The sequence below is a fragment of the Melanerpes formicivorus genome, unplaced genomic scaffold, assembly GCF_026170545.1.
Source record: "Melanerpes formicivorus ecotype bairdi unplaced genomic scaffold, bMelFor1.0.p_v2 SCAF_46, whole genome shotgun sequence".
In the NCBI taxonomy this organism is placed as follows: domain Eukaryota; kingdom Metazoa; phylum Chordata; class Aves; order Piciformes; family Picidae; genus Melanerpes; species Melanerpes formicivorus.
This window is the reverse complement of record NW_027142398.1, coordinates 5,290,829-5,305,266: the sequence shown is the minus strand read 5'-3', so window position 1 is coordinate 5,305,266 and position 14,438 is coordinate 5,290,829. Positions and strand designations below refer to the sequence as shown.

The following is a 14,438-nucleotide window of genomic DNA, read 5'->3' as shown; positions in this document are numbered from 1 at the left end:
CCGTTCAAAAGTCAAACACCAAAGCTTCAGGGATTAACCCTGTGGAGGAGTAACCTTCCCTCTACCCCCTGCAAGGTGTCCTGTTTCAAACCCTGGAGAAAGGCCTGTGGGAGAAGCTGGCAGTGCTCCAGAGCTTGCTGCTAGAGGGGGCTGGTTCCTGCTGCCACCCCTACCAGTGCCACCAGCCTCTCCCAGCACATGGCCCCCAGGCCAGACTGAAACCCTTCCCCTGTCCTGGAGGCAGCCACAGCCACCCTTCCTTCTCTGCTGGCCTGTGCTAATACTGAGGGGAATTAGCCAGGATTTATGCTAAGCCTGGCCAGCCAGGCTTGGCTGATGCACTGCACCCTGCTGCACTGTTTGCCCTAACTAGGGGCAGAACTTCACAGCACCTCTAAGCCCCAGCTTAAGTGGTTCAGAGTCCACTCAGCTGCTGCTCTTTCTGCAGGGGTTCACTCCCTCCCCAGCATGGAACTGCTGTGCTCATTGTGTGAGGCAGAGGCAGCCTGGGCAGCACCAGGGATGAGCAGAGAGCTCCCAGCCAGAGCCCCTGCAGCACAGCTTGTGACAGCTGCAGGGAAGGCACCAAGCCCACAGGAGGCCTGCAGAGAGCAGTGGGACCCAAGCAGCAGGCTGTGCCCAGCACCTTTCACACCCTCCAAGGGCATCTTGCCCAAGCCCCTGCACTCAGCAGGGACACCTCCAGCTACAGCAGGTTGCTCACAGCCACATCAAGTTTACCCTTACATGTCTCCAGGGGTGGGACCTCCACCACATCCCTGCTCCAGGGTCTCCCCAGCCTCCCTGTGCAGAACTCCCTCCTGGTGTCCAACCTAACTGTGCCCTGCTCCAGTTCCAAACCACTGCTCCTTGTCCTGTCCCTGCAGCCCCTTCTGAACAGTCCCTCCCCAGCCTTCCTGCAGGTCCCCTTCAGGTACTGAAATGCAGCTCCAAGGTCTCCCCAGGGCCTTCTCCAGGCTGAACAGCCCCAACCCTCCCAGCCTGTCCTTGTGGGAGAGCTGCTCCAGCCCTAGGATCTCGAAGCAAGCTCTAAAATGGAAAGTCACTGCCCTCCAGGCCACTGCTGATCCAGGAGAGCACTACAAAAGGCTTTGCAGTGCCCAGACAGACACAAGTCCCACGGAGCACAGGCAGCTGAGGGGAAACTTCATCCAAGAGGGCGAGGGAGCAAGCCACAAAATCCAATTTGCAAAGGATCAGAGGCTAATCCAGAGGCATTCCCCACACAGCATCCCAGCTGCAGAAGCAAGCAGCAGTCCCACACAGGCATGCAAAGCACCCCCAGTGCTCCTCACAGCACTGGCAGGATGCTGGCTTGAACTACCCCCAGAGATGGAAGAGACACCAAAACCCAACCCAAATGAGCCCAGGAGGTGCCCTGCTCCATCCAGCTGCAGCAGCTCTGAAGTGTGCAGGGCTCCTGAGTAATTCTCAGGCTCTGGTTGTTCGTTCCTGGCAGTGAGCTCATGTGGTGTGGCTGCCCAGATAATTTATAGCTGGATTTACAGCAGCAATTAATGGTTACAAGCAGGCCAGAAAGGCTGCTGTGCAGTCTGCAGCAGCTTGAAACACTGCACCAGTGCATCCCCTGGCGCAGGCTGCTACGCTGGCCTGAGCCAGAGCTTGGCACTGCAGCAGAGTACTGAGGCCCAGCACTGAGCTCAGGAAGCTTCATGGTGCAGAGGTGAAAAACCAGCAGCCCCTCAGACACAGCTCCCAGCTGCTGACCCCCAGAGATGCCTACCAGCCCCCCGCCATGCTGGGACCCCGGGTGACCCCCTGCAGGCAGGAAGCAGGGAACACCAAAGGGGGGGCTGTGATGGGCACCCCCTGAGGCACCAGCCAGGACCTGCCAGAGGCCCCCACAGGGCTGGCTGCAGGGGGAGCTGGGGGCCAGCCGGGGGGCGGGCTCGGCACGGGGGGTGGGGGGGACGGGCTCGGCACGGGGGGGGGGAGGGGGACGGGGGACGGGCTCGGCACGGGGGGGGGGGGAGGGGGACGGGCTCGGCACGGGGGGGGGGGGAGGGGGACGGGCTCGGCAGCAGCGCTGGGAAGCAGCTGCTGGGGGCTCAGATACCACATAAAAGGAAGAACACAGTCTGCTGTGTCCTTGCTTCCCCCTTGCCCTTTTGCTCCTGCAAATAAAGGAAGCTTTTAGCACGGAAAGGTCAAACCCCCAGCAGCTCAGAAGTGTGTGTATTCAGATGGGAAGGCTGCAGGGAAGGGCTTCCATCTCCTCCCTCCTCTTCCTCTCCAGCTCTGCAGTTCTGCTGAGCTGGCAAAGCAGAGCCTTCGTCCCGCTGCTGTGCAGCAATGCAAGGCACTGACCAAGAGGTGACCCTGAGCTGCTCACGGGAGAGCTAAGCACAGGAGCAGCACAGCCTGGAGAGGCCAGGAGGGGGAAGTCACTGGCATGGGAAGGTCACTGCAGGGCCCTCGGAGCTCCCGAGCTGGATGACCTCCCAGAGCGGTCTGGAGAGGCTGTGCAGAGCTGCTGTGCCACAGGTGAGGGCTCTGGAAGCCAGCAGGGCTTCCTTCCCAGGGCTGCCTCCAGGGCTTTCCCATCTGTGCCATGGAAGCCAGCAGCCAGAGCAGCAGAGCAGAGCCAGGAGCTGCCTCCACACGGTGGATCTGGAGATGTTTCCCCTCGGCAGCAGAGCCTGGGCAGGAGGGGGATGCTGTAACAGCATCTGCAGCAGAGCCCAGAGCAGGGCTGCAGCACTTCCCCTGCTCTTGGCCTTCATCTTCCTCCCAGTCCCCTCCCACCTCGGCAGGGGCTTGCTTTGGGCTCCCTCTGCTATGCAAAGCTCTCCAGTGCTCACCTGGAGCTCAGCTCCCTGCCACAGTCACTGCTCCCCCTCCAGCACTTCCCTGTGCCTCTGGCACTGGGGAGCCCAGAGCTGGGCACACTGCCCAGGGCAGTCACTGCAGCAGGCAGTGCCCTCACAACACCTCACTGAGCACCCAGGAGCTGAGCAAAGCTCTGATGGAGACAGCAGCTCTGCCTGAGCCTGCTCAGAGCTGGCTGCTCTGCTGCTGGCTGCACTGCTCCTGGCTGCTCAGCTGCTGGCTGCACTGCTGCTGGCTGCTCTGCTCCTGGCTGCTCTGCTCCTGGCTGCTCTGCTCCTGGCTGCACTGCTCCTGGCTGCACTGCTCCTGGCTGCTCTGCTCCTGGCTGCTCTGCTCCTGGCTGCTCTGCTCCTGGCTGCACTGCTCCTGGCTGCACTGCTCCTGGCTGCTCTGCTCCTGGCTGCTCAGAGCTGGCTGCTCAGAGCTGGCTGCTCTGCTCCTGGCTGCACTGCTCCTGGCTGCACTGCTCCTGGCTGCTCAGCTCCTGGCTGCACTGCTCCTGGCTGCACTGCTCCTGGCTGCACTGCTCCTGGCTGCACTGCTCCTGGCTGCACAGAGCTGGCTGCTCAGTTGCTGGCTGCTCTGCTCCTGGCTGCACTGCTCCTGGCTGCTCAGCTCCTGGCTGCACTGCTCCTGGCTGCACTGCTCCTGGCTGCTCTGCTCCTGGCTGCTCTGCTCCTGGCTGCACAGAGCTGGCTGCTCAGTTGCTGGCTGCTCTGCTCCTGGCTGCTCTGCTCCTGGCTGCACTGCTCCTGGCTGCTCTGCTGCTGGCTGCTCTGCTGCTGGCTGCTCTGCTCCTGGCTGCTCTGCTCCTGGCTGCACTGCTCCTGGCTGCACTGCTCCTGGCTGCACTGCTCCTGGCTGCACTGCTCCTGGCTGCACTGCTCCTGGCTGCACTGCTCCTGGCTGCACTGCTCCTGGCTGCTCAGCTCCTGGCTGCTCTGAGCTGGCTGCACTGCTCCTGGCTGCACTGCTCCTGGCTGCGCACTGCTCCTGGCTGCTCAGCTGCTGGCTGCTCTGCTGCTGGCTGCTCTGCTGCTGGCTGCTCTGCTGCTGGCTGCTCTGCTGCTGGCTGCTCTGCTGCTGGCTGCTCTGCTGCTGGCTGCTCAGCTGCTGGCTGCTCTGCTGCTGGCTGCTCTGCTCCTGGCTGCTCTGCTCCTGGCTGCTCAGAGCTGGCTGCTCAGAGCTGGCTGCTCTGCTGCTGGCTGCTCAGAGCTGGCTGCACTGCTGCTGGCTGCTCTGCTCCTGGCTCTCAGAGCTGGCTGCTCAGCTGCTGGCTGCTCTGCTGCTGGCTGCTCTGCTCCTGGCTCTCAGAGCTGGCTGCTCAGCTGCTGGCTCTCAGAGCTGGCTGCTCTGCTCCTGGCTGCTCTGCTCCTGGCTGCTCAGCTCCTGGCTGCTCTGCTCCTGGCTGCTCTGCTCCTGGCTGCTCTGCTCCATGACTCAGCAGGTGCTGAAGCTCCTGTTGGGGAGAGCTGCTGCAGAGCACTGCTGGAGGTCACCCCCAGCCCCACAGCTCCTTCAGACAGGAGCAGGTTTCTCCTCCTGCCTCTCCATCCATTCCTGCCTGACCCCTGGGACGTGACTCAGGAGGTGACCTGGGCCAGAGGGCAGGAGCCAAGGCCAAGCCACCCCAGGGGCAGCTCTGTGTTCCCAACTCACAGGGTCCCAGGGCTGGGCACCCCCTGGCAGGGCTCAGCACCCCCGGGCAGGGCTCAGCACCCCCGGGCAGGGCTCCCAAGAGAAAACTGCCCACTAGGATGAGGGCAGCCCTGCACTTAGAGGCAGCCCCTGGCAGTGCCTTGCCCTACCCTGGGTGTGTGGCAGGGGGCAGGGAGCTGTCACCTGCGTTATGCAGGGCTGGGTCACAGCAGCAGCTTGTGCTGCACCCAGGAGCCCCTGGAGCAGCAGCAGAAGGGCTGCAGGAGAGGGGAATAGGCAGGTCTGGGCTGAGGAGCACTGCAGACACTGCCCTGCAGCCTGCTCCCACCAGGAGCATTTCCAGCTGACTGCAAGCAGTGCAGCAGAGCTCCCAGCAGACAGGACCTGACACCAGGGGCCAGCCCCACACAGAGCTGCTGAGAGCAGTGCAGCCCTTGAGCCAAGTGAGGTCTGCCAGGGGAGGAGGGTGCAGGGGCCCTGGGGTCTGCTGTGTGGTGCCAGGAGCCACCCAGTCCCCAGAGGGGCTGCAGCCAAGTGGGAGAGAATGGAGAGGTGGCAAAGCAAATGAGGCTCAGAGCATCAGCAGGAGAGATCCAGCAGGCTCCAGCTCTGCTGAGCCACAATGCCTTAGGACCTTCCCTTTGCCTTCCCTCCATCCAGCACCTCCAGCTGCCTGGGCAACCACAGACTCCTCCTCAGGCAGCTCCCCAAGGCCATGCTCTGCCCTGGGAGCATCTGGAAAGCCAGCCCCTGAGGAGCAGGCAGGAGAGGGATTAGCTGAGGCAGTAAATTGCTTCAAGACTGGAGATAGCTGCTCCAGAGCTGTCAGCAGCTGCCTGAGCTATCTGCAGAGCAGAGATAAGTGAGAGCTGCAAAATGTAAGCCAGCAGGCAAAGGAGACAGAGGAGAGGGGAAGGGCCCTGCCCTGCTGACTGCTCCTGAAGAGCTGTGGCACAGCCAAAGGGCAGGTCCCAGCCCCTGGGGAGCTGGCACAGCCACCTGCAGGCAGCCCTGGCACTGCTGAGCCAAGGGAAGGGCAGAGCAGGCAGCAGAGAGCCCTTCCCCATGCACTTCCCTCTGCACCCTGGGCTGCCAGCTCTGCCTCTGCCCAGGGTGGCCTCACCCAGCTCTGCTGCTCCCCAGCAAGGAGCACAACAACCACCAGCAGATGATCCCAAACCTCCTCCTGCTCTGCCCACACTTGGAAGCACAAAGCCCCAGCCCTGGGCTTCCCCTGCTGGGCAGCCAGGAGCTGCTTTCCAGCCCCCCCCAGCCCAGGGTCCAGGAGGGCTGGAAGGGTGCAGCTCAGCTCCACTTCTTCCAACAGTGCCAAGGGCACTGCAGCTCTGCCCTGCAGATGGTCTCAGCTCAGCTGCAGCAGGCCCTCAGTGTGGGGAGGGGGCAGGCTGGAAGCTCTCCAGAGGAGCCTGCACAGCTGCTCTGGGCCCCAGCACCCTCACAGGCCTTACCCTTCCTGTCCCCACGCACCAGAGGGGGGCAGGGAGGCCCAGAAGGCAGTGCCTTGGGCCCTGGGATCTACCAGCCTGGGACACAGCCCAGGCTCCCCACACTGAGGGCCCCTGCCCCTCCAGCATGGCTCCCCCTGCCCCTCCAGCATGGCTCCCCCTGCCCCTCCAGCATGGCTCCCCCTGCCCCTCCAGCATGGCTCCCCCTGCCCCTCCAGCATGGCTCCCCCTGCCCTCTGCTGTCACCAAGCCTCTCCCCTTCATCAGGCTCCCCAGGATCCTTCTCTTGCTGACAGCTGCTCCCAGGTGGTCCAGCATTTCAGTTGCTGCTTTCTCCCTCCTGCAGCAGCTGTAGAGAGCTTCTCCAGTCTGTTGCTATAGAAACAAATCAATCCTCACCAGTTTCATTTTTACCCCTTTCTGTGAAGTAGGATTTCTCTCATCTCCAGGACCAAGCTGTCCTCAGAGGCAGCCCCAGGACAGGGACAGTGCCAGCGTGGCACAGCTCTTCATACCTCCTGCCAGGGACAGGAGGCAGTGGCCCTCAGGCACCTCCTTCATCTCCAGAGAGCTCTTCACCTTGAGAGGGTTCCTGGAGCCAGAGCCCTGCCAAGCTGCAGCTGCTCCTCAGAGCAGAGCAGAGGAGGGCACAGCCTGGGAAGGAGCCAGGATCAGCTGGAGCAGCTCAGGACCCACCTCAGGCAGCCCTGCAGCAGCAGCACTGCTCTCCAAGGCAAAGGGGAGATGCTGCTCCTCTGCTCTCACCTGCAGGCTCCTGCCACCTCCCTCTCCCTGGATGCCAGAGCTCTGCAGCCCCAGGAACAAAAGTTTCCTGCTGGCTCAGCTGGAGAGCTTCAGCCTGGCACAGGCTGGCAGCAGGGCCAGCAGCAGGGGAGGATGGGGCAGAGGAGTGCTCAGAGGGCAGCTCAGCCCAGCAGGAGCTGCTGAGGGAGCTGAGCTATGCTGCTCTGCTGGCTGCAGGGAGGAGACAGCTCCGAGGGGCAGGGTGTGGGCAGCAGCAGCACCAAGGAGAGAGGCAGCCCTGCTGCACCCAGGCAGCGGCAGCAGCCTCCTGCTCCGGGGCAGGGGAAAGAGAGGGAAGTGTCCTGCTGGCACCTGGGCACCCCTGGAGCCAAGCTGCTGCTCACTGCCGAAGTGCAGCACCTGAGGCTCGCCCACAGCAGGGGGTGGCAGGGCCAGCACTCTGAGCCTGGTCCCCACCAAGCAGGGGAAGCCCAGCCAGGGCAGGACCCCCTCCCACAGGAGCTCCCAGAACACAGCCAAGGCATTGCCTGGCTGGGAGAGAGCTCAAGAGCACAGAGCAGCAGGGGCTGGAAGGCACCTCCAGAGATCAGAGCAGGGCCCCCAGGAACACAGCCAGGTGGGGCCTGAAGTCTGCAGAGGAGGCTCCAGAGCAGCCTGCTCCAGGCCCCAGCAGAGAAGTGTCCCCTGGCAGCCATAGCCTGGCCCTGCAGACAGCCCAGGCCGTGCCTCAGCTCCTCAGCCAAACACCTTGTAAACTGCCCAGCAGCCCTGCAGGGGAGGAACTGCTCCTGGCTGAGCCTGCCCTGGGGCAGCCTGGGCAGCAGAGAGGCTGCAGCTGGCCTCAGCACCAGCAGCACTGACAAATCCTCTCCTTCAGTCACCCAGGCAGCAGCAAGTCAGCTGAGACAGCCTCAGTTTCCCTCTGCAGCCTCTCCACACCAAGAGAGGACAACAAAAGGCTGCTGCTGCAGCTCTGCCTTTGACACAATTCAACCTTCCTGCTGCTGGCAAAGCCTCCTGAATGCAGCTTGAGCTTTCAGGCCACAGATTGTTTTGTTCCTTCCTGCCCTCAACCTCCCAGGGAAGCAATAAAAGAAAACCCACACAAAAACCCCACAGAAACCACAGCAGCAGCCCCCAAAAACCAACCCAGCCCAGCCAGCCCCCAGCACGGAGCTGAGCTCACCCTGAGCTGCCCCCAGCAGTGCTCCTGCTGCTCCTGCCAGTGCAGCCAGGGGCAGGGAGCCCCAGCAGGGGGCAGGGGGCTGCAGCCAGGGGGCAGGGAGCTGCAGCCAGGGGGGCAGGGGGCTGCAGCCAGGGGGGCAGGGGGCTGCAGCCAGGGGGGCAGGGGGCTGCAGCCAGGGGGGCAGGGGGCTGCAGCCAGGGGGGCAGGGAGCTGCAGCCAGGGGGGCAGGGGGCTGCAGCCGGGGGGCAGGGAGCCCCAGCAGGGGGGCAGGGAGCCCCAGCAGGGGGGCAGGGGGCAGGGAGCCCCAGCAGGGGGGCAGGGGGCAGGGAGCCCCAGCAGGGGGCAGGGGGCTGCAGCAAGGGGGCAGGGAGCCCCAGCAGGGGGGCAGGGAGCCCCAGCAGGGGGGCAGGGGGCAGGGAGCCGCAGCCAGGGGGCAGGGGGCAGGGAGCCGCAGCCGGGGGGCAGGGAGCCCCAGCAGGGGGGCAGGGAGCCCCAGCCGGGGGGCAGGGAGCCCCAGCAGGGGGGCAGGGAGCCCCAGCAGGGGGCAGGGGGCTGCAGCAAGGGGGCAGGGGGCTGCAGCCAGGGGGCAGGGAGCCCCAGCAGGGGGCAGGGAGCCCCAGCAGGGGGGCAGGGAGCCCCAGCAGGGGGGCAGGGAGCCGCAGCCAGGGGGCAGGGAGCCCCAGCAGGGGGCAGGGAGCCCCAGCAGGGGGGCAGGGGGCAGGGGGCCCCAGCAGCCCTCCCCGGGGGCTGGCACTCAGCAGGTCTCCAGGCCCTGAAGGGATCCCGGGGGCCACGTTCAGCAGGCAGATCCCAGAGGCTCTGTGGATGGCAGCACAATGCCAGAGCCTCTCCCCAGCCCCTGGCAGCCACTGCCCCTTTGTAAGCCACCATCTGCCTTGGCAAAGCCAGACACCCACCTCCCTCCCACCTCCCTCTCCCCTCCCTCACTGCTCCACAGCCTCCCCCCACCTCCTCCCCCTGCCCTCTGCCTCTTTCACATCAGCCTCCCCTGGGGCTCACTCCCTGCCCAGCACTGCTGGAGGCACAGGCCCTGGGGAGAGGCTTTCCTGTACCTCTGTTCCTGCCTTTCCTTCTCCCTTGGCTCCTCAGGGTCCCTCACATCTCACTGCCTGCCGGCCTGCAGCAGTGGCTGACTCCATCTGGAGCTGGGGCAGCTGCTCACACCCAGAGCTCAGCTCCATGATCAGAGCAGGAAGCAGCTGAGCCTCAGCCCCTGCCAAAGTTCACATGGCAATGGTGACAGGCAGCAGGCACTGCAGCCTCAGGCCCCACAGCACTCCCAGCCCTTGTCCCAAGTCCCTCCCCAGCTCTCCTGGAGCCCTTCAGGTACTGCAAGGCTGCTCTGAGCTCTCCCTGGAGCCTTCTCCTCTCCAGGCTGAACAGCCCCAACCCTCCCAGCCTGGCCCCAGAGGGAGGTGCTCCAAAGAGTGAGACTTAACTTTAAACCACCAAGCAGAGGAGCTGGAGATGGGGCTGACAGCAGAGAGCCCTGGAATGAGAGGGAGGGAGCAGGGAGTGCTGCTGGCCCTGCTGAAGAGTTGTGACCCTTTGCTGGGACAAGCTCCAGGAGGTGGCCCTGCAGCTCCCTTATCAGCAGGCAGCCTCAGATGGGTGAGCAGCTTCAGCAGGGGGGGGAAACAGAAGCAACTCACAGGAAGAAGCCCAAAGGTGTCTGGGGAAGGCAGAAGCCCAACACAGAGCAGTGACTGTGGCCAGGCTCCTGCAGCACAGCTAAGGAACCTTCATGGGGGCAGCTCCCACGTCCTGCCCCAGCTCACTCATCCCCAGAGCTCATGGAGCCTGGCTTTGGCTTGTCCCTGCAGCCAGTGCAGCCCCACCAGCCCTGGCCACCCTCTCACCCCACAGCCCTGACCCCAGGCAGAGCAGCAGCAAGGCCCTGAGCAGCAGCAGCAGCAGCAGCAAGGCCCTGAGCAGCAGCAGCAGCAAGGCCCTGAGCAGCAGCAGCAGCAGCAGCAAGGCCCTGAGCAGCAGCAGCAGCAGCAGCAAGGCCCTGAGCAGCAGCAGCAGCAGCAGCAAGGCCCTGAGCAGCAGCAGCAGCAGCAGCAAGGCCCTGAGCAGCAGCAGCAGCAGCAGCAAGGCCCTGAGCAGCAGCAGCAGCAGCAGCAAGGCCCTGAGCAGCAGCAGCAGCAGCAGCAAGGCCCTGAGCAGCAGCAGCAGCAGCAGCAAGGCCCTGAGCAGCAGCAGCAGCAGCAGCAAGGCCCTGAGCAGCAGCAGCAGCAGCAGCAAGGCCCTGAGCAGCAGCAGCAGCAGCAGCAAGGCCCTGAGCAGCAGCAGCAGCAGCAGCAAGGCCCTGAGCAGCAGCAGCAGCAGCAGCAAGGCCCTGAGCAGCAGCAGCAGCAGCAGCAAGGCCCTGAGCAGCAGCAGCAGCAGCAGCAGGGCCCCCTGCAGCAGCTCCCTGCTGCCACGTCGCTGTGACCTGCCCTGGGCACCTGGCCAGCTGCACTGAGGGCTTTGGGTCAGAGCAGGAGTCTGCTCAGCACCAGGAGGTGAACCAGGATGTGAGCACAGCCAAGAGCCTGAGAGCTGCTCCCCAGGGGCACCTGGCCTGCTGCACACCTTGGGAGGCTGGGCTCAGGCAGGAGGGGCTGGGGGGCACCACCCTCCCTCCCTCCCTCCCCCCATGGCACCAAGGCTCTTTGATTTGCCACCCCCAGCTGCCCAGGGGGTGCCAGGCAGACAGCATTTCACACTCCCTCCTTCCCAGCCCTTGAAGTCATTGTTACAGGGCTGCAAAAAGGCCAAGGGAGCTATAATTAAACACCACTCACTGCAACACCCTCCCTGCCCCCAGGACCTGGGGAGCCCACAGGGGAAGGTGCTGGGGAGGCCTCCTGCACCCCCAGAGGTGAGCAGAACACCAACAAAGGCCTTGGTGCTGGGACAAGAGTCAGCTTCCCACTCTGCAGGCTGCAAACAGCACAACAGAGAGAGGCTGGCAGTGGGCAGGGCACAGCCAGCCCAGGCCTCCTCTGGTGCACTTCCCAGCTCAGCCTGGCAGCCTGCTTTGGAGGCTCAGGCCCAGACTCCATGGGTTTGTGTCAAGGGGACATGAAGGAGCATGCCTGCTGCTGCAAGAAGCCCTGCAGCAGAGCCTGCACAGCTCAGAGCCTTCCACAGCCCCCCCAGGACACTGAGCAGCCTGGACCCAGCCCAGGCTGCAGAGAAGCTCTGAACACTGCCCAGCTGCTGCCAGCTGCTCCCCACACTGCTGTCAGGTTCTCCTTGCAGCTGCTCCTCACAGACCCCTGCACCACAGCAGGAGCCAAAAGCTCCTCAGGTGAAGCTCCACAAGGTAACAGAAGCCATCAGAAAGCCTCTGAGTCATCCCAGGTCCCTCCCAGTGTCTCATTTGTGCCATCCCCCCAGAGAGTCCCCAGCCACCCCTGGCACAGGGACCATGCTCACCACAGCCCTGGGCTGCCACCCCAATGCCACCTGCAGGAGGTGGCCAGAGGTCAGAGCAGAGTCCTCAGTCACTGCCTGGCATCTGCAGCACGGAGCTGGAGGAGCTCAGCAGAGAGCACATCCAGACTGCTGTGCCCAGGGAGGTGCTGGGTCCCTGGAACCTGTGGGGTGGGCAAGGCAGCTCCTGTAAGCCCAGGGGGGTGCAGATTGCACACAGCAAGTCCAGGAGGTGCTGACTTCCAGCAAGCTGGGAACAGCCAAATGCAGCCAGAAGGAGGCAAAGAGCCTGGCAGGAGCTCAGCAGCCAGCAGCTAAGGGCTCAGGAGCTGGGGAGCTCGGAGGGAGGGAGGGATCCTTACAGGGTCAGTTAAGGCAGTTAATGAAGACAGCAGCCAGCAGAGACAGCTGAGACATTCACCAGCCCTCGGATGCACATCCCCACATGAACCCAGAGCAGACACCAAGCAGCCTGCCCTCCCCACAGCGCAGCTGGCACCACCAGCAGCTTCCCCAGGGGAAGGGTCCTGTCAGCACCACTCTGCACTGGCACAAGGGCTGGCAGCACTCAGGGGCTCAGCCTCTCCACCTTATCTGAACACCCTGCAGGTGCATCCAGCTCCTCAGCCTCAAGTGGGCAGAGCGATTCCCACTCAAGCAGGGGCCCAGAGCCTGGATCCAGTTTGCCCTGAGAGCAGATCTGCAGCTCAGAGGAGCAGAGGGATGCAGCAGGGAGGCTCCAGCAGGACTCTGCCGTTGGTGAGCAGCAGCAGCTCTGGGGAGGGTGAGGGAAAGGCAAAACGGCTCAGACCTGGCCCCAGATGGGCCAGAGCCAGACCCTGTGTGCTGTGCCTGAGCCCCACTGCGAACCAGCTCCCAGAGAGCAGAGCAGCAGCACAGCCTGCAGCCAGCTGCAGCTCCACAGACCTGCCCCGGGGCTCGACCCTCGGCCCGGGGCTCGACCCTCAGCCCCGGGGCTCGACCCTCAGCCCCGGGGCTCGACCCTCGGCCCGGGGCTTGACCTCAGCTCCGGGGCTCGACCCTCGGCCCGGGGCTCGGACCTCAGCCCGGGGCTCTTGACCCTCAGGCTCGGGGCTTGACCCTCAGTCCGGGGCTTGACCTCAGCTCCGGGGCTCGACCCTCGGCCCGGGGCTCGACCCTCGGCCCGGGGCTCGGACCTCAGCCCGGGGCTCTTGACCCTCAGGCTCGGGGCTTGACCCTCAGTCCGGGGCTTGACCTCAGCTCCGGGGCTCGACCCTCGGTCCGGGGCTCGACCCTCAGCCCCGGGGCTCGACCCTCAGCCCCGGGGCTTGACCCTCAGCCCCGGGGCTTGACCCTCAGCCCCGGGGCTTGACCCTCAGCCCCGGGCTCGACCCTCAGCCCCGGGCTCGACCCTCAGCCCCGGGCTCGACCCTCAGCCCCGGGCTCGACCCTCAGCTCCGGGGCTCTTGACCCTCGGCCCAGGGCTTGACCCTCAGCCCCGGGGCTTGACCCTCAGTCCAGGGCTTGACCCTCAGCCCCGGGGCTTGACCCGCAGGCCCGGGGCTCGACCCGCAGGCCCGGGGCTCGACCCGCAGGCCCGGGGCTTACCCTCAGTCCAGGGCTTGACCCTCAGCCCCGGGGCTTGACCCTCGGCCCGGGGCTCGACCCTCAGGCTCTGCCCTTCTCCCGCACCACAGCCCTACAGCTCCTCTGTTCCTCTGCACTGTAGATGCCCCTCCTGCCCCACATTTACCTCCTTAACCCTATGCTGCCCCTCACGCCCTATGCTTGCCCCCTCGTACGAGTCCCTTCCTGCCCTACAAATGCCCCTGGTGCCCAGCGCCTGCCTCCTGCCCTGCCCAGGCCCCTCCTACCGTACGTTTGCCCCTCCTGCCCCACAACCCCCAGTCCCCCGAGCCTCCCCCTAGCCCTGAAGCTCACAGCCCCCTCCCGGGACCCTCCCCCGCTGCCCGCAGGCCCTGGCCCCTCCCGTCCGACCCTGCTCACCTGAGCAGACTGGACAGGGGGTGCCCCACACCGCCGCTGCCTCCGCCGCCGCCGCCCCCACCGGAGCCGCCACCGCCGCCTCCTCCTCTTTCCCCTCCGGAGCTACCGAAGCCCGAGCTGAGGCGCTTCCCCGAGAGCAATTTCTCGACGGCGGGCAAGTTCCCGGTGCGGGCGGCCTCCAGCAGCTCCTGCTCCTTCCCCATGGCCCGGCCCGGCCGCCGCCGCCCGCCCGCCAAGCCACGCCCCCTCCCTGAGCGGGCTTCCGGGGCGGGGCCTAAGGGGAGGAGCCAATAGGGAGGCGGATTCGGCGCGGGGGAGGAGCCTTCAGAAATGTGGCCAATGAGAGGGCGGATTCCGCTTGGGGGCGGAGCTAGACGGTGGGAGGCGGGGGTCTAAACCCCATTCTCATATGGCAGGCTCCGCCCCCTCGCGGGGCGGTTCTCTTCCCGGGGTCTTCGCTCCGGCTCCGTTTTGGGCTGGTTTTGGGTTGTTTCATTTGTTGTAGGAGGGGACAGGTAAAAGTGTGGGATTCCGGTACATGTGGCAAGGGGAAGTGGGCGGCTTTGGGTCAAAGCCTGACTTCCCCGGGTTCATAATAGGCTGGAGGAGCTGGGTGTAAAGCTTAGGGGGGTGGGAGTGCAGGGGGAACGTGTAAAGGATGTGCGGGAAAGAGGGATGGAGGTAAGGGAGGAATGTGGGGGGGAAGAGGGATGTAAGGGAGGATGTGCACAGAGCAGGGATGCGTCTGAAGGAGGAGTGTGTAAAGGAGGGTGCAGTGCCAGCAGAAGCGTGTGTAACGGGTGGTGTGTAACAGGATTGCGGCCGGGGTGTGACTGCTTGCAGATGCTGCTGTGTGTGAGGGAGGAGGCATGCAAAGGAGGATTGCTCATCAAGGAGGAGGAAAGGTAAAGGAAGATCTGTATCGAGGAGGGATGCACCTGAAGGAGGAATGCGAGCCCAGTGCCGGGCACCGGCCGTGTCCCCTGCCTAACGTCCGCTTGTTTCTCTGCTTTCCACGCAAATGACTGCCAGGGTGGGAGGGGACCTGCCTGGCTCCA

The 14,438-nt window shown here is 64.8% G+C and overlaps 1 protein-coding gene across 5 annotated transcripts in view; it reads right to left on the bottom strand.

Moving 5' to 3' along the window:
- The window catches only part of ANKS1A (ankyrin repeat and sterile alpha motif domain containing 1A), a 67,189-nt gene extending 53,585 nt beyond the window's left edge, over window positions 1–13,604 (bottom strand). For all 5 annotated transcript variants that reach the window (XM_068159837.1, XM_068159838.1, XM_068159840.1 and 2 more), the window contains exon 1: window positions 13,381–13,604. In XM_068159837.1, the coding sequence (XP_068015938.1) occupies window positions 13,381–13,583 (203 nt within the window). In that variant the 5' untranslated portion in view covers window positions 13,584–13,604. The remainder of the gene's footprint in view (window positions 1–13,380) is intronic.
- Between the last annotated feature and the right edge of the window lie 834 nt (window positions 13,605–14,438).